The sequence below is a fragment of the Patiria miniata genome, unplaced genomic scaffold, assembly GCF_015706575.1.
Source record: "Patiria miniata isolate m_02_andy unplaced genomic scaffold, ASM1570657v1 HiC_scaffold_18, whole genome shotgun sequence".
NCBI lineage: Eukaryota > Metazoa > Echinodermata > Asteroidea > Valvatida > Asterinidae > Patiria > Patiria miniata.
Window position 1 is genome coordinate 9,138,567 of NW_024037056.1, and position 26,707 is coordinate 9,165,273.

Below are 26,707 nucleotides of genomic sequence, written 5' to 3' on the forward strand. Positions count from 1 at the left end.
AGCAAACTGAATCAGTTTCTCAGAAGACAGAGTTGACTGTTCATCGTCCTCCTGGGATCGAGCGTTTCTCAGGTATAGGTGCGCAGATCACCGTTCGGCATGAACTCCAAGGCCACGTACAGAATGTCTGGTGAATGAGGAATGCTTTATCCTGATATTGCATGTACTCTAGGTCTGTATGTCTCTAATGGCTTCAGGCAATATTTGTATGTCTAAAGTTTGAAATGTTAAAAAAATCTTATTAATGGCCACTGCTGTATTGAAAATGACTTTATTGTCTTCGAAAACTGAACATCATGACATACAATCATGTGTTGTCAAAGAAAGTTCGTCAGACGGGATAAATTGACCTGGGGAATGGTGTCATTACTATAAAGTACAATTTTACATGTAAAATACTAGAATAACTGAAGCTGATGCAGGATTAACGATTTCACTTACCATCATTATGACAGGCACCAAGAATACTGACCACGTTCGGGTGCTGTCCAATTTTGGTCAGAGTCCGGAATTCCTCCATGAAATTCTGCCGATCGTTGTCAGAAGCGTTTGCTGTGACAAATTAAGAAATTTGAAGCTTCCAAAAAAATATAGAATAAAAACAACGGAACTGAGAGATTTCCTTACGATTGTTTATAGTTAAGATGTAAAAAGATAATAATGGAATAAGAAACTGAGATTTTTGAACAATCAATATACCTTTAAAGAAACTGATGGAATAAATGAAAAATCTAGTGGTGCTCGTTGATAAAAACAAAACGTACCTTTCAGTGTCTTTATGGCAGCTTTTGAGATTTCTCCTCCAACCAACACTGCTCCATCACGAACCTCACCGAAATGTCCCTTGCCCAAAACCTTTACGCCGATCATCATACTCTTAAATGGAATGTTCCAGCTCTGCGCCCAGGATGGCAGACCTTCATCCTCACAGGTTGGTGATGACATATTAACTGCAACTACTTCATGTGAAGATGGGCAATCACCATCGACATCCTCATAGTCTGGTATCTCTTCAGGAGATATCTGATTCTCATACGTGGCCTATGAAATGCACACAATGAAATATTTCGACAACGCATTATTTTGGTGTCCCTCTAGATGATTCACAGTTTTTAATGATACACTTCATATTTAAAAGGTAATATAACTAAATGTAGAGCATGATGCTGGTAGTATGGAATTAACAAGGAAGAGTAAAAATGAAAGATATAAACACATGTATACTGGGAACCCTAGGTTTATGTAATGAACCAAAAGATGAAACAAAGGAAGGACATGCGTGAATCAACATTCAACCATTCTCATATATCATGATCATAGCAGCCTATTTATCATCTTATCTTGACACCCACCAGTTCCTGTCCCCCTGCTGGTGTGTCTTTGCTGGCTGTCTTCTACCCTTTAGATGACGACGAAAACAAAGGAACAAAACCACAGCCAAGACAATCACGATGATGATGATGACAGTAACGACAAGGATCAGAACTGTCTGGCTATCAGTTGTTCCTGATTGAAAAAAAATTCCCAAACAATATTAAAAAAATTAAATATTGCTGATGATTTTGAATAATACTTCTAGTTAATGACAAATAAACGTTACTACAGACACCATGAAATCATGAGATGTTCAGGTTTTCTCGGCTATTTCAAAACGTTTATCACTCGAATTCATCGTTGCTGATATTTAAATTCATCCAGCAACATCGATTTAGTGCGCTTCCAATGTTTAATTTCGTTCTTTTTTCAGACAATTTCAAATTTAGTTTGAGCACACGTTTTCGTCCCAGAGTATTCAATTTCGTCTCGTCTATGCCAAACCCTTTTATTCAGAAATCAAGTTCGTCTAATTGCTTTAGATAAGACGATTTCGATCTCTGAATGCTGCAATTTGGCAACAGCTTAGACGAATTTGATCTGTATTGACGAATATTGTCGACCCGGTGACACAAGCGAGTGACCGAACTATGAAATTGAATGGTTAATGACTACATTGGTTTTGTTTAATAAAAACTCGATTTTTTTTCTTGGACGAAATTGAATGTTAGAGTTGGTAATTTGGGATGAACAAATGTGTTAAAATAGCTGGGAAAAACTATATTTCAAGCAGCATAAACGCTCGCACATTTTCACCTGCGATCGTGGTAGTTGATTGTGTAGTTACTGTTGCTAGGTTCTTTTTTACAGGTATTGTTGTTTCCATCAATGTGGTTGACTCAGATGTTGATTCAGTGGATAATTTGGCTGATTCAGTTGCTGAAGGACTCCTGTTAGTTGTTGAGGGTGCTGTTCCAGGTGGGGTTGTACTAATAGTTGCAGAACTCCATGGTTCTTATTAAATAAAACAAACACAAAAAACAACCGATCACTTCATTGTGAGGTCACTTCAAACTAGAAACACAATCTAACAATCCGAGTTTCAATATTAGAAATTTTCGTTGGTTGAATTACAAATGCTGGCTGATTTGGCAGACAACTACATTCAATTGAACGAATATTTTGTTAGAATAGAAAAGAAAATCACGAATTTCAGCCTTTCAGTTGGAATTATTTTGTATTAATATTTGAAAACAAAATGCGTCTTTTCGGGTTTAATAAAATAGTATGCAATTTATTTACGCGGACAAATTATTTCTTGATTGATGCCGCATCAGTTAAAAATGTGAAAATGGAACATCGATTTAGTTAAGAGAGGATACATAATTATGATGAAGTGAAAAGGATTTCTGAAAATATGAATAATAAAATGAATGGTTAATTGTGTGTCAAGCATTTTGTGTTGCTGTCATAAAAATTATGCAAGTTGCGTTTCTGCCGTCCAGGCTATTTTCTTCCATTCCTCCTTTATCAGAAGCCGAAGCTGCTCCAGGTTGGCAGTGTTGTGTAGGCGCTTGCCTACTATCCTTCATATCGTTGTCGAGAACGTTGGCTAGTGTGAGGGCGCCCTCGCCAGCCTTCTATGCCTGTGCTCTACCTGAACCGGATTACTCGTCGATGAATATTTGAGCGGGCGCATCTCTCTTTAGCCGCAGGACATGGCCGAAGAGTCGCCATCGTGCTTCAAGGGTCCTGATGCTGAGCGGACAACACGTGCAGTATTCGGTAGAGTGCCGTGTACAATGTACATGTTATGGCCACCGCATGACAATCAATCTGTCGTAATTGGCGTTGGCGGAGTGAGTCCAATTGATCGTTTTGTTTTGGGGTAAGGCCTGCAGGTACCAATTTTGTAGAAGAGTACAGGGAACACGAATAGTCCAGTGAATATGTGACAAAATATCCATTCTATTACAGCACTTTTTTGTTTCATAATATAGGTTTTCCCGGCCAATTTTCTAAAATGTTCATTCACTTCTGAAAATCGGTCATTCGTTTTCGTCTAAGTTTGAATGCACGTCTTTAATCCCATTTCAATTTAACGAAAGTTCAATCGTTTTCATTGTCCGTGCATTCGGTTGTGAGAAACAGACGGCCAATTACGTTACCTGTGCGTTTATTTACGACAGCGTACCTTTTCGCGTAGAGTTCTGGCATACAATTTCGTGAATGCAATCAAAAGTACGTTTTTCTCATTCAAAATAGCAGATTGCATCACATAATATTAAACTAAAAGTAAAATAGAATGACCAATGTTTGAAATCGCCCTATCAAAGCGAAAAGAAAGTCATGTAAACGAATCTGAATGAGCATAAACAAAATGTGCTGCTCAATCACTAAATTGATTGAACTGAAATGGAATCGAATGCTCTGGTAGCGGAAATGAAATGCGTGTTCAGAGCGATTCTCAAATTCAGTCGAAAATGAATGACCGATTTTCAAAAGTGAATGAACATTTGAGGAAATTGCCCGAGAAAACCTATATTTCCCATTCCCCATGGGCAAATGGGACTTTTTGAGCCCTGGCGTGAATGGGAGTAATAACGAATCTCGCGTGATGTTAGTTTCACCAATCAAATGACAAGGATCTGTATGTCGGTTTTATAATATATGAATACTTTCACACGGTTGAGTTGCTGGATCGGACCAATGAAATGCCGCGGTTGCCTGATGAATATTTATGAGGTATTGTAAATTCTTGTATCTTCCGGCCCCCAAAGCCGACCAATGTTATGTAATTATTTGAATGGTATTGCGCCTTGGTTTTAGATATTGTTTTCATCAGAAATTTTGATATTGACTTTTTGCTTCAAGCATGCCAATGTTGTTTCTACACAATTCCAGTTTTTCTATTGTCACACCTAAGCTGTTTCAACTCATATGCCATGGAGTGCCAGAAAGCTAAAAAAAAAACCATTGAGGATTGATTTCACGTATGTCACAGCTTACATACCTGGAGGGAATACGGTAGCATCAATGTCTGTGTTGCAAGTCACTCCTACATCGTAGTAATGGCCAAAGGAAGTGTTGAACCACCCACTGTGCTCGCATTGCTCGATGCTTTCTTCTGTGCCCTCGCAGACAACATTGTCGAGAAGAATAGGTCCTGATCCTTGGCCAAAGTGAGCCCTACGCCAGACCCGGGATGCAGAAGGGTAGCCCAGCTGTCGACAGGTAACATTCGCTTCTCTGATGGTCCAGCCGTTATGGCAGATTGTACCCCAGAAGCATTTGTAGTACACTTCCACTCTTCCTTCATTTGGAACGATCCCATTTACGAGTCTCACGGAAACTACTGAAAGGAGGAGAATTTACAAGATAACTCCTCATTCCAGCGCTTCAATAAATGCAGTAAAGTATCAATAAAACACAAAATGCATAATAACAGGATAAAAATAAGACAATAACTATTGTTCCTTTTGGTTTTATGTATCGGGAAGGCTGCCTTTAGGCTAGTAATCACAGTTAATTAAAGATTTTTATGTTTTTATTTCATTCTGTATTTTCTTAATTCCAAAGCGAGTTTCACACTGTTCATAACGTTGGAGAAAAAAACCCAAACAAACCTGACATTCCTTTTGAGGCGGTTACTGCGTTCATCAACCACCGTGAACTCTTTCGAACCCCTGCCATTAGATAGCTACTCAACTTACTTGGTTCAGAGGTTGAATTGACGTGGTTGTCTCCGCACGTCACTGCAGCATCTTCAGCGTGACTACATCCATTAGGCAACCATCCACTGTGATTGCATTGGTCAATGTTGGATTCGTTACCATTGCAAGCAACAATGCTCAGGACAATAGGTCCTGATCCTTGACCAAAGTGACCACTCTGCCAGGCCTGTGATGCAGGAGGGTAGCCGAGTTGCCGACAGATGACGTTGGCATCTTCAATGCTCCAGCCATCGTCACAGACAGTGCCCCACTGGTCTTGGTAGTACACTTCCACTCGGCCTTCATAAGGGTTGCTACCATTAACAAGACGCACTACATGTATAGCTACAAAGAAACAATTCACACAATTGTTAACGAAAATGTCGTGTCTTGTTCCTTGGAAACTCTACGTGCTTCAGTGAGTTGGGAACCTTTGTTAGTGCTCTTTCACAAAACCTATACATTGTAATTCTCTTTTAGTTTGAAATAGAACACAGAATGTAAAAAGCTTTCAAAAACCTTTTTTATTAAAAAAAAAGCACTAGGAATGTAATTTTTGAAATGCAGTCCTTGAAAATATACTTTCGTTTCCTATGTAATTTTCAATTTTCGTTTTGCCATTTTTAGGGGCACTTTGGTATCTATTTTGTTTTTAGGCTAATGCAAATTTAACTATTTTTGAACAAAGGTGTGATGTCAGTTTACTACGCCGGAAACCCTGAACGTTATAGCTGTTTCAGCACTACAAGTTGCCAGAATTTTGAATGTTTTGCTGACATAATTTTTGTTCTTTGGTGATTTAATGTGTCAGTACATGACAGAACGCCAATGAGCAAATTTGTGTGTCGCATGCTTTTAAGTAGTAAATTTTGGGGTTCACAATTTCAGCTGAAAACCCCTAAACTGAACAGTGTCTTCCTGAAATGACATCACAGCAACAGCGCCTTCGGTTGTCTGGAAAAACATGAATCACTTTAAATATTTAAAGAAGTGCACTTTTGAATACAATTAACCAAAAAAGGGATGATAATTAGTTTTCACACATATCAGGGGAATAGAAAGTTGCACAAATTATGTTCCTCAGACAAATTCATGTCATGAACCCTTTATACGGGTACGGAACGTGCACACAACCTTGTTTTACGTTTACATTTGTACATGTACCATTAACAGCGTCCTCTACGTGGCCGGGTAATTTAGGATTTTACCGAATGGTCATCCCCATTACCGACACAGATATTTATTTTGCCAATTAAAACTGGTTTCATTTCGAAACCCTTCCAATATAGAGACTTTGTGCAGTTGCTCATTCAGTCAGCAATTTTTTTATTTTAACAATGTAACAGTATCAAACACTGTGAACGATAGCATCAGCTAGCCGGCCATTTCTACGCCATGTCATGTACACATGAAATGATAAACATTGATGTTAACGTTACTAATGTCAAATTCCCAGTAAGTGAAAATATGACGTAAATGGTTGTTTAAAAGACACTTAAACGTACTACCTGACGAAGAAGCTGCTACGTTACACGTCACTCCAACATCATAACTGTGCCGGGTACAGCTATGACTGAACCAGCCACTGTGATCACACTGATCGATGGTGGATTCATGTCCATCACAGTGAACGTTGGCCAGGAGAATCGGCCCTGATCCTTGGCCAAAGTGAGCACTCTGCCAGGCCTGCCTTGCAGAAGGGTAACCGAGCTGTCGACAGATGACATTGGCATCTTCTATGTTCCAGCCATAATCACAAATAGTTCCCCACTGACATCTGTAGTAAACCTCCACTCTACCCTCATGGGTGGTGCTCCCATCTACAAGCCGGACTGCAACTATTAAGTTAATGTTCACACACACACACACACACACATTTTATTTGACAGTCACACGTTGAACCTTCAAACGAAAATTTCTGAGCAAATATGTATTAAAATGAATGTCAACGTTCAAGATAATAATGCCAGGCCACTGTTGCAGGAGGCAGGCCAAGCTGTCGACAGATGACATTGGCATCATCAGTGCTCCAGTCATTATCACAGACAGTGCCCCATTGGTCTTGGTAGTACACTTCCACTCTACCTTCGTAAGGGTTGCTACCATTGACTAGACGCACAGCAACTGAAAGAACAGGCAATTATTGATTTCAACAGCCATCACCCTATTAGAGCAAAACGGATGAAAAGGTGGAGCAAATAATATAAAGCAATCAACTTTTATCCTGCTGATTACCATATATCAATGTTACCTGGGTGGCTTTCAAATGACCATATGTACATTGTATTTTCCTTTGAAAGGAGACTATTCCCTTAATAAAGAAAATAACACTTTGGCTATAATTATTTTATGCAAATCTTACAGCTTCATACACTTTCTGGTTTCAAATTTCTGTCAAGCTTCTATCCTCGAAAATTCCATTTTATATTATAATTAGCAGCTCACCAGGCTTAGGATGCGTGACATTGCATGCAACACCAACATCACCTCCATGACTACCTGCGTCATGTGTATACCATCCACTGTGGTCACATTTGACGATACTTGACTCATGACCATCACATTCAACGTTGCCCAGGAGAATCAGCCCAGAACCGCGACCAAAGTGCGCATTGCCATAAGCCTGGGATGCAGAAGGGTAGCCGAGCTGTCGACAGACGACATTAGCATCCTCGATGGTCCATTCTCCATAATCAGAAACTGTACCCCAATAGCATTGATAATATAGTTCCACTCTGCCTTCATATGGAATGTTGCCATCAGCAAGGCGTACTAGGACTTAAAAATTAAGCCATGATTGTCAAAAATTTAATACACGTATTGTAGAACCCCTCTGTAGTACAACCCCTCCAGAGTGAAGTTTTTGTAGAAAGTAACACCCCCATAAAAAAATTGGAATTGGCCAAAGACAACACAGAGTGCATGTGAGTGTGCCTTGTCACTTTCACATATTTTGGCAAAGTGACCAGACGTACTTACAACAGTGTTCTATTTTGTCTTTGCCCAATAGGTATGTACAAATGTTTCTTTCTTTTTATTCACATCTAGGTTCCTTTATTTCTGTTGTTCACATTTTCATTTACTTGGAGTATACAATCAATGACTTGAGTTGATCAATTGGTTGAAGGTAATTTGTTCTTTGAATTTGTCAACTTTACTCTTTTGCCAAGTTCCCTATAGATTTGACATGATTGAAGTTTGTTTTATGATGCTTAGATATTTCCATTATTGTTTGTATATTCACTTTTTGTAACTTTGGATGAGATTTAAGATGATATAAGTTTGATTAGTTTTTAGCAACTTTACTTTAGTTATTCACTTCAGTTATTCATGGAAAGTTTCACTAAGTTTCCTGGATTTGAGGAAAGTTTGGTGAAAGTTTGTGGAGTTGATAACTTAGATTTCATTTACTTAAGAAACTGGACCATGTATGTTTTAGTAAACTGTGTTTGTAGATTTTAACATTGAATGTAAGTTTCACCATTTAGCCAAGGAAACTTCCATTGCAAGCACTGAGTGTATATAGATAAGCTGAAGCATGGCCTTGCCACGTTGTGGAGGGCGAATACTAATTAGGCTAGCTAGAACAATGACTTGCTTGTGTGTGTAGAATGGAAAGACCACCTGTCACACAGTAAGGGCAGCACTGGGGGAGCAGTAGTATGCCCCAGGCCATTGACTTGGCTGGAGTTGAGCCATGCAGTGGAAAGTCTGTTGCTATAGCAACAAGGGTGCTGGCCAGCCTGAGTAGTGTGTTTATCTTTAAGACATGGCAGATAAGAGTTCTTGTAGTTGTGGCCATGAGATTATTAAGTTAAGTTTCCCCTATAGGTTAGATAGTACATGTAGTTGGCCTTTAGTTTTAAAGTGATGTTTCTCCTGAAGTTTGATAGTTTTGGCCATACTGATTTAAAGCGTTGTTATTTAGGAAACTGACTTAGCCTTTTTCTTGTACCTTGTTTGTTTATTATGATGTTTGAATAAACACTTTCACATATTTTGGCAAAGTGACCAGACGTACTTACAACAGTGTTCTCTTTTGTCTTTGCCCAATAGAAATAACGTTACCACATGACAGCTGGGTAACAAATCTGGCGATCTTGCCAGGACGTGGTAAATGCATGTGAATGCATTACTGCATGGCAGCTATCCTCGTGAACGTCCCTGGCAGCAGATAGTGCCCTGGAACGGCAGGAGGCAGTGAGGACGACCGGTTGGCGTCGGGAGTGAAGGGAGACACCTTTGACCTGATTCAGTGACGCAGTTGAGGACGGAGCAGACGAGAGGATGGAGGCCCTGCTAGCATTGCAGCAAAGTGTAGTCAGCCAGATTGGCTGCCTGCAGGAGGAGCAATTACAGCAGGTGTGCACAGAGCTGGGTGTTGATGAACACACTGCCAGCAAGGAGAGCGCACGCCTGGCCCTCATCCGGAGGTTGACCCGCCACCTTAACAGCGAGACCATGGAAGACATGGAGGACAAAGGTCAAAAGGTCTTCGAAGACCTTCGTGACTTCCTGAAGACCATCACTCCAGGAACGTCAAGCGCCTCCAAAGACCCCCCAGCCACCCCAGAGTCAAGCTCGACATCCACAGTGGAACCGGCCCCCAGCCCCCCTGCCCTACCAGTGAACCAAATGGTTGGCCTACTGAAGAAAGAGTTTCGAATCAGCGGCCAGGTTGGGGAGCCTGGTCAGAAGGACCGGCTCTCCCACAGTAATCTCATCATGCAGATTGAAAGCGGTTTGCGGAAATCATACAAAGAGGTCGAGATTGTAGAGGCTGTCATCCGGTCCATCAGCCCAGGCATGCGCTTGAGGAGCTACCTGGAGAGCACAGAGGGGCTAACCTTGCCAACCCTTCGGGAGATCCTTGAAGCGCACTATAGAGAGGGGAACGCCACAGAGATATACCAAGAACTCTCGTCTGCCTCGCAGGGGAGTACGGAGTCAGCACACGACTTCTTGGTGAGGACCCTCGACCTCCGACAGAAGATCCTGAAGGCATCAAAGATGGAGTCCACCATCAAGTATGACCCTGGACTGGTGCAGAACATGTTTCTGCACTCATTGAATACTGGTCTCCAAAACGACAACATTCGAGGCGAGCTGAAGCCATTGCTCTTTGACCCCACCACCTCAGACGAATCTCTCTTTCGACAACTTAAGATTGCAGAAGGGAGGGAGATCGTGAGACTGGCCAAACAGAAGAAGGCCAAGACAGCCGTGAAGGTCCAGGAAGTGAGTGCCGTGGAAAAGCAACAGCTGGACCTGATGAAGCAACTTCAACAAATTCAGGCAGACTTGGCTGCTCTCAAAGTCTCCAACAAGCAAGCAGCTGAGAAGCCCAAGTCCAGTGAAGGTGGCAGCAGAAACCCTCCATCCCGCGAATGGGGCTGCAATAGCTGTCGTCAAGCTGGGAAGGGTCCAGAGTGTGACCATTGCTTCGCCTGTGGCAGCTCTGAGCACTTCAGAAGGGGCTGCAAGCAACGGAGACAGACCAAGCAGTCGGGAAACGGCAGCAGGGCAAGCGGAGGGGATGCGTAACTGCCCTGACCTCACAACAATCCCCAACAATTCTTAATGATCAACCCCAACCCCATTCACCTAAACCACCACACCAAACGGATGTGCCACAGAGCGTGGCCCTCATGGCCTTGTCAACACAACTCACCCAGCAGGGCTCCAGGTTAGTCAAGCTTGTCGGCCCAAAGTGTACCATCCGGTGCAACCTAGGAGGAAGATCCACGAAAGCCCTTTGGGACACTGGCGCCCAGGTTTCTCTTGTGTCTTCTTCATGGGTCAGCCAGAACATGCCTCATGCAGTTGTTCGACCAGTGACCGACCTGCTTGAGGCTAATACCCTGATGGTGACGACTGCCAATAATGCCCAGCTCCCGTACGATGGCTACATTGAAGCAGAATTTCAGCTTCCAACTGGAAGCCACCAGCCCTTATTGGTTCCAGTGTTGGTGACAAGTGACCCCCTCAGTAACCCTATCATCGGCTCCAATGTTCTGGAGGAGTTAGTGCGAGACCCTGAGTATTCAGCCAAATCACTGTTGGCAGCCATGGAGGACACCTTTCCTGCCACTGGGAAGCAGAGTGTGCAAGCTTTAGTGAACCTACTGCAACAGCCAGAATCATCAAAGCTCTGCACGGTGAAGACAGGCAGGAGAGATGTCACTGTGAAGAAAGGTTCGTGTGCCAGTATCCAATGCCGCGTTCACACCGGAGCACCTGCATCTACGACGGTGATGTTCGAAGCTGATGTAGAACAACAGTGGTCGGATGGCTTGGAGATAGGTGATGCGGTTGTGACAATCCCTAAAGGCAGCTCTTGTCGTATCAACATCCTTGTCTCTAACCCTACTGGCCAGGATGTCACCATTGGGAGAAGAACCTGCCTTGGCACTCTACAGGCAATCAAATCAATACTCCCCGCAGAAGTCAAGGGTGCTCTACAACCTACAACCTCAGCAAAGATGGAAGCAGGCACCGCTGCAAGCGTGTCCAACCTCAACAGTAACAGTACCTGGGACCCTCCCATCAACCTTGAGCATCTTTCCGAGGAGCAACGGGTCATAGCAGCAAAGATGCTCCGGGAAGAATCCAGAGCATTTGCCCAGAACGAACAAGACATGGGAAGCATCGAGAAACTTCAAATGAGTATCACACTCAACGATAATATTCCAGTGCAACGGACCTATCAATCGATACCTCGACCCTTGTACCGTGAAGTAAAAGACTACATCACAGATCTCCTAAGTAGAGGATGGATCCAGAAGTCTTCTTCAAGCTATTCATCTCCAGTTGTCTGCGTGAGAAAGAAAGATGGATCCCTGAGACTGTGTGTGGACTACAGACAGCTCAATCTGAAGACCATCACTGACAGACAACCCATCCCACGCATACAAGATATGCTAGATAGCTTAGGAGGCAACCGCTGGTTTTCCACCCTAGATCAAGGCAAGGCATATCACCAGGGTTTCATGACAGAGGAAAGCCGTCATCTAACGGCCTTCGTGACTCCCTGGGGTCTTCATGAATGGCTTCGTATACCATTTGGGCTCAAGAATGCACCAGCCGTGTATCAGCGATACATGGAGTCCTGCCTTGATGAGATGAACAACGAGATCTGCATGGTTTACCTCGACGATGTTCTGATTTATAGTACAAGTTTTGAAGACCACGTCGAGAGGGTGAGAAAAGTTCTCCGTCGCATGCAGGAGCATGGTATGAAGTTAAGACCAGCCAAGTGTTCCCTCTTCCAACCACAAGTAAAGTACCTAGGACGTATAGTTTCAGCGGATGGCCATAGCATGGATCCAAAGGAGACGTCGGCACTTGAGGCCCTGAGGCAGAAACGACCAACAACCATCACTGAGGTCCAACAAATCCTTGGTCTTCTTGGCTACTACCGACGCTATGTGCCTAATTTCTCCAAACGTGCTAAAGTGTTGTACGATCTGCTGAAACAAGGCCAACCTGAGACTCAATGTGCTCCCAAAAACCACCATCAACGCAAGAACCTGAAGGGCAAACAGAGCAGGTCCCACAGACGAAAGAATGAACCGATAAGATGGGAGACAATCCATCAGGATGCCCTGGAGTCTATCCTCGACTGTTTGCAGCGACCCCCGGTAATGGCTTATCCCAACTTCTCTATCCCCTTTGTCCTACACACCGATGCATCCCAAGATGGACTCGGTGCGGTCCTGTATCAGAAGCAAGATGGGAAACTACGAGTCATCGGGTATGGTTCCCGGACGCTAACAGCAGCCGAGAAAAACTACCACATGCATGCCGGGAAGCTCGAGTTTCTTGCCCTCAAATGGTCGGTGACGGAACATTTCCGTGACTACCTGTACTACGCCCAACACACCACAGTATACACAGATAATAACCCCTTAACCTATGTCCTCACCACAGCCAAACTGAATGCCACAGGGCATCGTTGGGTTGCCGAGTTAGCTGACTTCAACTTGGAGATCAAGTACCGACCGGGTAGAGCCAATGGCGATGCAGACACCTTGTCCCGTATCCCACAGAGTGTCGAGCACCTGGAAAGTGTCCACACCGAGGCGGTATCCCCAGATGTGATGAAGGCAACCGGTCAAGGGATTACGGCTCAGTGTAATGGCCAGACAGCTTGGGCACATGCACTCTCCGTCCAAGACTCCACCACAGGAACAGTACAGACACCCATTCAGCAGTTCAGTAAGCAGGAAATCAAGTTGGCCCAAGAGGATGACCCTGGCATCAAAAGGGTAATACACTACAGGACCTTGGGAAAATTGCCAACCCGCAAAGAACGGAAAGGTGAGGCACCGACAGTCATATCACTTCTACACGAGTGGGGAAAGCTCCAGGTAGACGGTGACGGAATCCTCTGGCGGAAGACTGGTGTGCGCACACAACTCGTCCTACCCCAGAAGTTCAAGCAACTGGTCTACACCGAGCTGCATGATCATGCCGGGCACCTTGGGCCAGAAAGAGTAATCCATCTTGCTCGGGAGCGGTTTTACTGGCCTCACATGGCAGCTGAGATCGAACACTACATCACAAAAGTGTGCCGATGCATTATCCAGAAGAAGCCAGCCAAACAAACCAGAGCGCCCCTTGTCAACATCACCACAACGCAACCTTTCGAGCTTGTCTCCATCGATTATGTCCACCTGGAGCGGAGCAAGGGCGGGTTTGAGTACATCCTGGTGGTGGTGGATCATTTCACCAGATTCGCCCAAGCGTACCCAACTAGGAACAAAAGCGGGAAGACAGCAGCGGACATAATCTTCAATGATTTCATCCTGAAGTTCGGGTTCCCTAAAAGGCTTCACCACGACCAAGGGCGTGAGTTCGAGAACCATCTCTTTGCCAGGCTGCAAGAATACTCTGGCATAACGAACTCCCGCACGACACCATACCACCCCCAAGGAAACGGTCAAGTTGAACGCTTTAACAGGACTTTACTTGGGATGTTGAGGACCCTCCCTGAGACCCAGAAGAGCGACTGGAAGTCTGCCGTTAACAAGATGGTGCACGCTTACAACTGCACAAAACACGAGACAACCGAGTACTCGCCGTTTTACCTCTTGTACGGTAGACATCCTCGCCTACCAATCGACCTGGCTTTTGGGTTTGAAAGACCAGAGGGACATGGGGTCACCAGCCGAGAATATTCCCAACGCTGGCAGAACGAGATGCGAGAAGCCTACAAGGTAGCAGCCCAAAATTCACACCAGACAGGACAGCGCAGCAAGGCTTACTATGACCGGAGAGCACGGAGTACCATCCTAGCCCCAGGTGATCGAGTTCTTGTTAGGAATTTGGCAAGAGCTGAGGGCCCGTCCAAGCTCCGAGCGTACTGGGAAGACCGGATCTACCGAGTTGTCACCCAGAAGGGTGAAGACATCCCAGTCTATGAGGTTCAACCCGAGAGTGGTCAGGGCAGGAGCAAGGTGCTGCACCGGAACTTACTGTTTCCATGCGACTTCATCAGTGGGGACAACAGTCAAGTTGGTACTCATACCTCACCCCAGCAATCTCAGCCAAGACAGCCCAAAGCTGCTTCCAGACAACTCAGCACGAACCAACCAGATGAGAGCCAAGCTGTACAGCCGCCACCTGCAGAGAGTGAGGACGAGGACGATGATCTACCAGTCATCGTAATCCATCCTTCCACAGTCAGCTATGCAGAAGGAGCGACAACAGGGTACCCTCAAGCTGTCTCAACAGTCCCCCCAGTGGATGCAGCACTTTCGGAACACGGTGACTTGCAGTTTCCAGCCACTGATGCAGATGAGGGTACAGATATGCTTCAGCCCCAGGAAGGAGTAGAAACAACTACACCAGCTGTTCCATCTGCTCAACCTACTACAACGTCAGCCATGACAGAGGTAGGACCATCTCCAATGCTGGATAGTACGGAACATCAAGTGAGTGGCGTACCCCAAGAGGCAGGTGATGAGGAGACGCATCGACCTATCCGCAGCAGACACCCTCCAACAATGTTAACATACGACAGGCTTGGGACACCATCTTGTCAACCAACCATGCTGAATTCAGTGGCAGTACCAATGGCTCATCAGTACCCCCAGCAGCCAGTTGCACAAGTCCCGTCACAACAGCAGTTCTTTCATCCATTCTATCCTGGACAACCCTTTTGGCAGCATCCAGTGCAAGAGCCTTACCAGCCATGGAATCCTTCACCTTACTGGATGGAGCCTGGGCAAGTGAGACCATAAGCTGTAGTATAGCGACCATCAATGCAGAGACATGGTGTGGCAAGACAGATGACGAGAGACAGTTATCGTGTTGCACAATGAGCGGAAGGAGAGTCAGCAAGGACCAGGAGTACTCTCTTCAGAAGATGAGCGTGCACATGAATACCAAGTTCGCACTACAACCCAACAATGTTGAGATACCTGTCCATTCACCTGATTGGTCTGTGAGACCTAGGACGAGATATCCATGGAGATTGGATCCCCTCCACTGGATCTCATCCCGGCACCAGAGGAGCTACTGGGAAAACTCATCTGGACGGCAGGACGTTCCTGCGCGAATGGACTGTAATTCCCATGACTGTAGTGCGACGTCCACCATGATACTGTTTGGAAACAGGATTCTCCAAAGAACTGTGTATAGATCAATGTTTGACTGATAAAATGTCGTGATGACATTTCTTTTTTGGAGGGGAGTGTTGTAGAACCCCTCTGTAGTACAACCCCTCCAGAGTGAAGTTTTTGTAGAAAGTAACACCCCCATAAAAAAATTGGAATTGGCCAAAGACAACACAGAGTGCATGTGAGTGTGCCTTGTCACTTTCACATATTTTGGCAAAGTGACCAGACGTACTTACAACAGTGTTCTATTTTGTCTTTGCCCAATAGGTATGTACAAATGTTTCTTTCTTTTTATTCACATCTAGGTTCCTTTATTTCTGTTGTTCACATTTTCATTTACTTGGAGTATACAATCAATGACTTGAGTTGATCAATTGGTTGAAGGTAATTTGTTCTTTGAATTTGTCAACTTTACTCTTTTGCCAAGTTCCCTATAGATTTGACATGATTGAAGTTTGTTTTATGATGCTTAGATATTTCCATTATTGTTTGTATATTCACTTTTTGTAACTTTGGATGAGATTTAAGATGATATAAGTTTGATTAGTTTTTAGCAACTTTACTTTAGTTATTCACTTCAGTTATTCATGGAAAGTTTCACTAAGTTTCCTGGATTTGAGGAAAGTTTGGTGAAAGTTTGTGGAGTTGATAACTTAGATTTCATTTACTTAAGAAACTGGACCATGTATGTTTTAGTAAACTGTGTTTGTAGATTTTAACATTGAATGTAAGTTTCACCATTTAGCCAAGGAAACTTCCATTGCAAGCACTGAGTGTATATAGATAAGCTGAAGCATGGCCTTGCCACGTTGTGGAGGGCGAATACTAATTAGGCTAGCTAGAACAATGACTTGCTTGTGTGTGTAGAATGGAAAGACCACCTGTCACACAGTAAGGGCAGCACTGGGGGAGCAGTAGTATGCCCCAGGCCATTGACTTGGCTGGAGTTGAGCCATGCAGTGGAAAGTCTGTTGCTATAGCAACAAGGGTGCTGGCCAGCCTGAGTAGTGTGTTTATCTTTAAGACATGGCAGATAAGAGTTCTTGTAGTTGTGGCCATGAGATTATTAAGTTAAGTTTCCCCTATAGGTTAGATAGTACATGTAGTTGGCCTTTAGTTTTAAAGTGATGTTTCTCCTGAAGTTTGATAGTTTTGGCCATACTGATTTAAAGCGTTGTTATTTAGGAAACTGACTTAGCCTTTTTCTTGTACCTTGTTTGTTTATTATGATGTTTGAATAAACACTTTCACATATTTTGGCAAAGTGACCAGACGTACTTACAACAGTGTTCTCTTTTGTCTTTGCCCAATAGAAATAACGTTACCACATGACAGCTGGGTAACAGTATGTATTGAACTCATCCGGGAATTGCACAATTAGCTTGTCGTAAAATTACAGTTTCTGTTTGAATATGAAGTCAAACCTTTATTTGATATTTTTTTGTAAATATGTTGATCGTATGTGAGACCATTTAAAAAAAAAGCAAGTCGTGAAATTTCGACGTTGAATTCATTTTTTTTTTAGAGAATATACCGCTTGACCTTGTTTTTTGTGAGTAAAATATTGTTAAACTGCATGAAAGTAATGAGGACGAACATTGACAACTTCAACTTACCAGGAGAGGGGATGGTTACGTCACACGTCACTCCGACATCATAGTAATGATTGCAGTAAGTTACCACAAACCATCCACTATGGTCACATTGGTCAATGCGTGATTCATGTCCATCACATGCAACATCTTCGAGGAGAACCGGCCCAGAGCTACGCCCAAAGTTACTGAACCGCCAGGCCTGAGATGCAGAAGGGTAGCCGAGCTGTCGACAGACGACTCTGGCTTCTTCAATTCTCCATTCGATACTACAGACACTCCCCCATTGGCCTTTGTAGTACACCTCAACTCCACCTTCATTGGGTGCGTTCCCATTGATCAGACGTACTGAGACTGTAAGCAATTAAGGTGAGAGAGCGAGAGTGAAAGCAAGGAAATGACAGCAAGGAAAATGCAAGAGTTTAGTAAACAAGTTACTTGAGCCTCTGATACAATGAAAGAAAATGTAGAGGCAGAATTTTTTTTTTTAACAAATCTAAAACCGAGCTTGCCGGGGTAGGCCCCACAAAATCAACCACATTATTTATTAACTCAGATATCTGACTACAATACCAGTGTCAATGTTTGTTGTTAAAGTTTAGGGGCCGTATCATAAGTCCGACGCCTCATAGGTCCGACGCCTCATAAGTCCCATATTTCGGACTTATGAGGCAAAAAAATGTATTTATTCCGCCTCATAGATTCGACGCCTCTTAAGTCCGACGTCGGAAAAACGAGGCGTCGGACGCGTCGGAGCTATGGACCGTTACCAGCAAAGGTTCATTTGACCGACAAGGCAAGAACGAAATACGAGGTTGTATACTTACGAACGGCGCACTGTGCATAGAATGAACTTACTGGCCGCAGATCAGTCCGCCCGCGCGCAATTTTTGACGCAAGGGGTGATGCTACGGGCGTAAATCCGGGGGGGGGGGGGGACTGGTGCAGCCCTTTATGTCAATGTGTAATCGCTAACTCTAACAATTAGAGGCGCTAACATTCTGATATTTGACTTTGACCTATGAGGCGTCGGATTATAAGGCGTCGGACTTATGAGTCGTCGGACTTATGGACAGAAATAAAAGAAAATTTAATTGTCGGACCTACGAGGCGTCGGAGCTATGAGGCGTCGGACCTATGAGGCGTCGTATTTATGAGCGGACCCCAAAGTTTAGATAATGTTACTTTTCTTTGTTTGACTTAAAACATTTAAAGGTAGTGTTACCCGTCCTGGTTTAAATCTTATACCTTACCTGGTGGAGGAGATGCCAAGTCACAAGTTACTCCAGCGTCACTATAATGTCCGCAGCCGGAGGTAACATACCATCCACTGTGATGGCATTCGTCAATACTTGACTCATTGCCACGGCATGCTACATTGTTAAGGAGAATTGATCCTGATCCTTCGCCAAAGTGAGCACTGTGCCAGGCCTGGGATGCAGAAGGGTAGCCGAGCTGTCGACAGACGACATGGGCATCTCTGATGGTCCAGTCTTGACTACAGACTGTACCCCAGTGGCATTCGTAGTTGACTTCCACTCGACCTTCATTAGGTGCGCCCCCATTCACAAGCCGAACTAAAACTAGAAACGACAGAGGGAAAAAAATAATTTTCAATACACATTGAATAACTCGACGCTCCCTTTTGTGTCGATTTACCTGTGGAAGTATTCTGCTCAGTAAAATGATACATGAATTTGACTTACCAGGACATGGATCCAGAGAAGCACAAGTCACTCCAACATCCTGGCTGTGATCACAGTTATTGTTCAGCCATCCGCTGTGATCACACTGGTCGATGGTCGATTCTGTGCCATTACAAACAACACTATCCAAGAAAATTAATCCTGAACCTTCCCCGAAATAGGCATTCTGGGGGGCCGGTGATGCAGAAGGATACCCGAGCTGTCGGCAGATGACGTTTGCATCTTCAATGTCCCATCCGTTACCACATACCGTCCCCCCACTGGTTCTGGTAGTACACTTCCACTCTGCCCTCATAATTTGTGGTTCCATTGACAAGACGAACTGGAACTAAATGAGAAAGGAGACTCAAACGTGCGGGATTAAAGTCAATTAGCAACTTTATACCAACACTTTATCAACGTTGTAACTTACACATTTCAAGACATAATAATTACATAATATTTACATATATATGCATCTTTTCACTACAAGTAAGATAAGTGATCCACTTGAGTAACATTATGTGAACATCTTTGTGCCAGATTGCCTAAAGCAACCGTTTAAAATATTTTTTATGATTGGGATCCATGAGGGATATGATCAGAGGGCACTGGACGTGTGTTCTCATGTCTACATGGCTAGATCTAATTATGATTTCAATTAAGCTATCTGCTTGAAAAACAATGTGACTATGCGCTTTTAAAGTTAACCTTTATCGAGACGAAAACTTTCACTAGGAAAAGACAAACACCCTAAACCTTGCGTTGCAACAAAATAAACAAACACCCTAAGGCCAAAAAAAAAAGTCGCCGGTTTCTGGTATGCGCGCGCGTCGCCGTAGCCATGCGCGTCGGCAAAATGAAAACGTTTTTTTTTTCAATACAAGATGATGTCAAAAAACCGCCAAACTCACTGGTTTGACTGGAATCCTGCTGCTGCACAATTTTAACGTGTTTTTAGATGGGGTTATGATCGAGAATAAGCTTTATGTGGCCTCTCTGGACTCCCATATATTTGCACTAAGTTTAGTCGGGCACCATTTGCAGTCATCAGCCGACATTTGAAGCCAAAAAAAAAAAAAAAACTGGTAAAAAAAAAAAAAAAGCCGCGTCGCCGCACCACTTTTGGGGCAAGCTCCATACCAGAAACCGGAGACTTTTTTTTTTGGCCTAACCTTGCATTGCAATAAAACTTACACTGATATGCGTAAACTGGTTAATGATGTGGAAACCAAAACAACACAGTGGGGAAATGAAGGGGAAATGCGTGAAATATCCTAGCTATCAGATGATTAATTCATTGTGGGGTGGTTGGGAGATGCACCATTTGAGGATTTGAAGTTTGTCTAAAATAAACAAAGTAGCATGACTATGCATGCATCAAGTATTGGAAATGCCTTGGAATCTAACCGTTGCGTACACAGGGGCGGATCCAGGAATTTTCGCAGGGGGGGGGGAATTCATCGGTAAACAAATCTGAAATGTAGACAGTTTTTTTTTCTCCTGACACTTGGCCTCCGAAAATCAACAGATGGGGGGTGGGTGGGTGGGTGTGTGGTGGTGGGGGGGGGGGGGGGTTGGTCGCACTAAAAAGCGTCAACACAGCGTCAACACAGCGTCAATGACAGAAGCGTCAACACATCCAAAACTCATTCTGAATTGACAAAAAAGGTATATAAGTGTAAAGCATATAATAAAAGAGAATTTCCATTGGATTGAGTTTCCATTTTGTTGGTGGTGGTGGGGGGGGGGGGGGGGGGCTCGTACCATACTTTCAATGGGGTGCCCTCAAATCCGACGATTATTAACACTATATCACAGAATAGTGTACATGTACTCCCTAACCAAGCTGGCTCTGTCCGTATTTTGTGCAAGGGCGGACATTATTATCAGGATTTTTTTGGGGGGGGGGGGGGGGGATGTCAGAGCAGGATTTTTTTTTACAGATCCGCACCTGGTACGCAATCTAGACTGCATTGCGTTGCATTAATTTCTTTTCTGTCATTGTCAACCATTGCAATACCGAACACTAAAATGGAGGATTTGTATGAAATCATTGATCGTTTTTGATTAGGTACCTTTATGGGAACACCCCTAAAGGGTAAAACAATATACAGAAAACCAAACGACAGGTGTCACTGGGAAATGCAGGTCAAACAACCTGTTAAGACGCAAAATCAGAAAAAAAGAGCTTTGCCTCCGAGTGTAAAGTTGTCTTGCATTTGCATTTAACACACAGGGATGTGTTACAGATGAAAATTGAAGTGACTTCACCATGACGGCATCACATGTCATGTGACGTCGTATTAGAAGGGCAATTTTCTAGACCTACCGTATATCTACAGAACCCGTAGGTCTGATTGGATTGTAACTATAGGTACCCATGCCTGGGATGTTTTATAGATGAAAATTCAAGTGATGTCATCATCAAATGTCATGTGACGTCCATTGAAGGGGCATTTTGTTCTATATCTTCAGAACTATACGTTCGATTTAGTTGTAACTTGACATGTACGTATAATGTGCTGTGCTATAGAATGACATTTGAAGTGACGTCATCATGTGTTTATCACCCGCATAGAATCATTTCAAATATCCGAAACAGCTTTTGTTTGTCCATAAACATATTTTTTTATGGACTTGCGTTATACTTGAACTCAAAATGAATACTTAAATTACTCTCAAGATTGATATTCAAATGATTGATGTGATTTTTGTGTCGCCAATGCATGTATTTTGACAAAATCATTTATACTCGGGGAGACACAGGTTTATAAAATGAAGTGAGCTTGACACTATAGCAAACACAGGTTGCTTGTTTGATTTATTGAGTGCCAATTTAAACTAGGTTATATGTACTTATCCAAGGCTACTGTTCTAAGTGTATGATCTGTCCTTGGGTTGGAACTTTACGCATCAATCATTTTGTGACGTGTGCCCATGCATGCTTAGAACGTGGATAAAGTATTGTCTGGTTTAGCAGCTATCGTGTAAAGATATTACAGTTTACTTCTAGTCAAGGTATATATAATGACTTTATTTTACATACACTTCCAAGTGCATGTGGACATTTTTATTCTTTCAGACAGCTTTATATTCTGATAGTTTGTGCGTATACTGACGTATTTACGTATATAAGCGAACAATACCTACAGTATGTGCGCGCACAACCGTAGCCCTTGTACGCTGAAATGTTCCGTCAGCGAACCATCTAATATATGAATATTTATGAGTTAACTTTGAATAAAGCCGTGGAAACTTTTATGTGTGTGTTGTCTCATACACCATACCCTCTGGAGACTTGTGTACAAAAGGGAACAAAAGAGTGTATACGTCTCCACAGGGCATTTCTCATAGATGAATACGTTTCCACAGTATCACGAAATAGATATGTGGATTTTACTCAATTATAGGAATTTCCAAAGTGTGCTGATCCGTTGCAAACTGAAGTGTTTTACGTAAGGGATATTAAGTCTAAATTTCAGCCCAGGAAATTAATTCTAGACATTGCTGTGATAGGCCTTCACAATATTCCACGTTTCCTCGATAGCCTTTGAGGGAATTTCATGTTTCTAATCTAAAATATTTTATCTCAGTAACGCAGTAATGCGGAAGGTCATAGGCCTAAACGCTTCCGTACTACGGCCTTTTGGATTGTTACTATGTCCTCATAATTATTCACTCACTTATATACTTTAGAAAATAGTATTGAAGTTAAGGATGTGTCAGAAGAAATTTTCAAAAAATAAAAAATATACCAAATAGGCTATGGGAAGAATATATTACACGGCATGAATTAACAATTAAATGCAAATTAGGTATATTTAGGGTCAAAATTAACGATGGCATCCACCCATATCTTGTGATAGGTTATTGTTGACAACGTGGAATACTGTGATAGCTTGTCACGAAAACGTGGAATATCGTTACAGCTAACATATAATTCGGTGATATGCTTTCGTGAAAGCGTGTAATTCCGTTATGAGCTATCGTGGAAACATGGACTTTTTTGATAGGCTAAGGATATCATGGCATTTTGCTTTGCCCCGATAAAACATCACGGAATTCCATGCTGAGATACCATATCGTTTTCGTGATAGGATATCATAGTATTCCGCGTTTCCACGATAGCATATCACGCAATTCCACTTATTCATGATAGCCTATCACGGAATGCCACGTTTCCACGATAACCTACCACGGATTTCCACGTTTCCATGATAGGCTTTCATGGAATTCAGCGTTTTCATGATGGGCTATCGCTGCATGCCGAGTTGTACAGATATTTTATGATGAAACTCTATGTTAGGCCAAAAAAATATTCGATCTGTGGTCAGACCAAAGTTCCGGAATTGACGCGGCGACGCGTTTTTTTTTTGGGTTTTTTTTTTTGCTTTTTTTCTTTTTCTTCAAGCTTGCATTGTACAGACAAGGTGGGGTACTATTTTGCTTTTTTGGTGTCCTCATGTACATTGGTGTCCTCCATAATTTGCCTTGGTGCTCTCGATCATTTGCCTTGGTGCAATTTCCCATTCCTTGGTGCTCTTTGGTAAAAAAAAAATTGAGAAGGTGTGGCAATAGAGGGCGCTGTTGGAGCTACCGCTGAACATTTTGGGAAAAAAAAGATTAACGCGCATGATTAAAATCGACGCGCGCGCTGACCAGAGACCGACTTATTTTTTTTGGCCTTACCAAGATATTTTATCTCAGTAACGCAGTAACTCGGATGGTGTATACGCTCAGTTCCGTACCATTATTACACCCAAAAAATGCGCGCATTTCTCTCCAGATATCTTCAAGTAGTCTTGCCAAACCTCAGTATTGATGAGCTTACTGGCACCTCGTGCTTCCCCACACACACACTGTTGTTACGCAACGTTATGTAGATCCCGCTGATCAGGCAGTGTAATTTTTATTCCTAGGAGGGTTAGGGGCAATGTCATGAATAATTCAGTAGTTTCGATGGGAAAATTATGTTTATCCATGAGAACGGACAATGACATCAACAGCATTGTTGTTAGTTACTCAACTAGTTACAAACATTAAAGCATTTTAAAGAACGGTTGTCGTGGAGCTACCACACAGTAGCCTAGTGGATAGCGAGATGAGCTTATGGATACAAAGATCCCTGGTTCGAATCCACGTCATCGCTGCTCATTTTCATCAGCTATTTCTCTTCTCCAAATTTATCACTGAGATAATTTTAAATAAAGGGGAAAATAGAACGAGAACCTAAGTCTTGCAATGATTCAAAGGAAAAACTGAATTATTCATGACATTGCCCCTAACCCTCCTATATAGGGGAAAAAACGCGATCAGGCAAGGCCACTGGACCGACGGCCGCCGGTGATTGTGTATGCTCTTTTCTTGGCTTTATCTGTCAGTGCACAAACCAACGGCGTTGTTTCCTTATTGGCTCATTCTGGTTTGTACAAGTACACGAACCATCGGTACCGATGGTTCGTGTACATTCAATTAAATGTCACTTCGAGAGTGTCCGAGTAAGTGAGTTTGACAAAATCATTTATACTCGGGGAGACACAGCTAGGCTTATGCAATGAAGTGAGCTTGTACACTAGCAAATACATAGGTTGCTTGTTTGATTTATTGAGTGCCAATTTAAACTAGGTTATTCCTTATATATCTAAGATTACTGTTCTACATTGTAAGTGTATGATCTGTCCTTGGGTTGGAACTTAACCCATCATTCATTTTGTTTGCCCATGCTTAGAATGTGGATAAAGTATTGTCTGGTTTTACAGCCATCGTGTAAGCCTATTAGAGTATACTTCTGTGGGCATTTTATTCTTTCAGACAGCTTCATATTTTGATGTGTGAGTTACGTTTTCAGTTAAAACACTAAAAGTGTTCCCATTTGCAATTGCAATTGAAAGAAATGCAAACCTGAGTTTACTGCATATGTGGATTCTAGCTAGTATAGGTTTTCCCGGTTATTTTGACACTTGTATTACACAAATTCACTATATCGATACTTTAATTTCGTCCCCGAACATCGCCAAGCTCAATCCTCAATTTGAACTTCAAAAAGCCACCACTAGATTTCATTTAAGGTTCAGTATAATTCAAACTGTTAGCATTCCGATTCGTCCAAAATCTTTGAAATTCGTCTTGTGCAGCAATCGGTGTTGAATTGAAAAAGCAATTGTTTTTTTTGTCATTCGTTTTAATGTTCTTGTCGTTACATTTCGTCTCTGGTGACTTACAACGTTACGATTAAAAATGTGCCCAATCTTTGGACGTGTTTACACATTAATTAAATTTTAATTTTTTAACAAATATTTCCTTATAAATGAAAGTATAGCTGTAAGTTTTGAGTTTTCTTTGACAATTAACATTAAACTCGGAAATTGAACTTTCACAATATGCTCTTTGCTTAGCATATGGAATTAATTAAGCATTAAGATCAAACGCCTTCGTAATCTTGCTCTTTGATAAATGTATATTAATAAAACAACATAAATAAGGTATGTCTATCAAAGAACAACATTGAAGAGGTCTGTGAACTTAATGCTTAGTGTCCATGTCATAAGTGCATATTGTGAAATGTCAATTCCTGACTCTAATGTTAATTGTGAAACACAGATATAAAAAAATCATACCTTACAGCTAACTTCTTTTATTTAAACATATAAGGAAATACATGTTGAATTATCATTGTTTTAATACGCATAATTCTTCATGGCTGTCCCAAAACAGACGTTGACCATATAATTTGGTTCTGGCGAAAGAAATTGAGTAGTCGCATGAAGACTACTATGATGCGGTAAAACGCAGACTTGCCACAAATCTGATCACCACAAATTAATTCTAAAAGCAATCCGTGATTGGCTGAAAAGCTGCATATTATTGACGCTATTTAGGCTAGAATTTTTTTCGTTTTATTTTTGAATTGAATGATACCATTCTCTCTTTAATGAATACGACTTTCTTTCTTAGTGCAGTTCCTATTCAACCCTATAGCCTGGTTGCCAAAAGTGTGCCGACCATTCTCACACGCCATGTGACCAAACAGGTGAGGTTCCATCACCTGGTAAATTTTCGGAGTTTTCCGAACTGTTTTGGTTGACATTATCGTTAATTCTCTCGAAATTCTGGTATATAACGACGACCTAGTAACAGGTCTCGTTATTAGACAAGACGTCACTTACCTGCGTTAACTGAATAACAAGCGATGGTTACCAAAAGAACACAAAGTAACACAGAGAAAAGTGGTTCCTATTTCCTGGCACTCAGATCCATGATTAATCGTCAAAAGGCACCAAAGTAGATTCCTTGATTCTGTATGATTACTAATTAATGTTTCTTTTTCTACTTCGTCGCCCGCTATTACGATCGCTATTTGGTGATTCGCGAAAGTGTCTGGTTAAAATTGCAACAGGAACATGTGGACTGAAGTGCATTGATGACAGCCTGAGCTAGTGTGAACGCGTCTGTGGTTGCGTTGCGTGCTATTGTTATACCGAAACTTAAATAACGGATTTGTATGAGATCACTTATCCTTGTGGACTATAGGTACCTTCATGGGAAAACCCCCTGAAAGGTAAAGCCATACAGAAAACCCAGCGATACGTGTCGCTGGTAAATGCAGCAACTTGTTACAGAAAGGAACACGAAAACAGGCAAATTGCTCCGACAGAAACAAGGATTATTTCTTGGGATGCCCAAATAATGTTATTTTTGTGAGTGTTAGGCGCTTGAACACCATTTATTATTCTCTGTCGCCTCAGATATGATTCCTTGGAGGAACATATGGCGACAGT

At 42.5% G+C, this 26,707-nt stretch overlaps 3 protein-coding genes across 3 annotated transcripts; 1 reads left to right on the forward strand and 2 right to left on the reverse strand.

Moving 5' to 3' along the window:
* LOC119725092 (tyrosine-protein kinase receptor Tie-1-like) lies at window positions 1-945 on the reverse strand. The gene is made up of 3 exons (XM_038196454.1): window positions 765-945; window positions 442-552; window positions 1-127 (listed from the first exon to the last, which is right to left on the reverse strand). Exons 1-3 carry the CDS (start codon window positions 943-945, stop codon window positions 69-71), a joined length of 351 nt encoding a protein of 116 aa, XP_038052382.1. The 3' UTR covers window positions 1-68.
* Window positions 938-26,428, reverse strand: LOC119725093 (deleted in malignant brain tumors 1 protein-like). The gene is made up of 12 exons (XM_038196455.1): window positions 26,096-26,428; window positions 18,948-19,275; window positions 18,495-18,824; window positions 17,266-17,595; window positions 7,473-7,805; window positions 6,978-7,151; window positions 6,533-6,901; window positions 5,028-5,372; window positions 4,328-4,669; window positions 2,131-2,328; window positions 1,353-1,506; window positions 938-1,041 (listed from the first exon to the last, which is right to left on the reverse strand). Exons 2-12 carry the CDS (start codon window positions 19,255-19,257, stop codon window positions 957-959), a joined length of 2,970 nt encoding a protein of 989 aa, XP_038052383.1. The 5' UTR covers window positions 19,258-19,275; window positions 26,096-26,428; the 3' UTR covers window positions 938-956.
* Window positions 7,858-10,571, forward strand: LOC119724523. Its single transcript, XM_038195614.1, has 2 exons — window positions 7,858-8,037; window positions 9,084-10,571. The coding sequence occupies exon 2, from the start codon at window positions 9,315-9,317 to the stop codon at window positions 10,569-10,571; it is 1,257 nt and encodes a 418-aa protein (XP_038051542.1). The 5' UTR covers window positions 7,858-8,037; window positions 9,084-9,314.
* Window positions 26,429-26,707: the final 279 nt, after the last annotated feature.

Bases quoted from the DNA above. Each gene is read 5' to 3' on its own strand.
- LOC119725092 (XM_038196454.1), bottom strand. From the start codon at position 945: ATGTCATCACCAACCTGTGAGGATGAAGGTCTGCCATCCTGGGCGCAG. The intron at 553-764 runs GTACGTTTTGTT...AATTTGTCACAG, and splicing joins TGCCATAAAGACACTGAAAG to CAAACGCTTCTGACAACGAT. The intron at 128-441 runs GTAAGTGAAATC...CTCATTCACCAG, and splicing joins TGGTGCCTGTCATAATGATG to ACATTCTGTACGTGGCCTTG.
- LOC119724523 (XM_038195614.1), top strand. From the start codon at position 9,315: ATGGAGGCCCTGCTAGCATTGCAGCAAAGTGTAGTCAGCCAGATTGGC.
- LOC119725093 (XM_038196455.1), bottom strand. From the start codon at position 19,257: ATGGAACCACAAATTATGAGGGCAGAGTGGAAGTGTACTACCAGAACC. The intron at 18,825-18,947 runs GTAAGTCAAATT...TGTCGTTTCTAG, and splicing joins TTCTCTGGATCCATGTCCTG to TTTTAGTTCGGCTTGTGAAT. The intron at 2,329-4,327 runs GTATGTAAGCTG...TTATTTAATAAG, and splicing joins TGCTACCGTATTCCCTCCAG to AACCATGGAGTTCTGCAACT.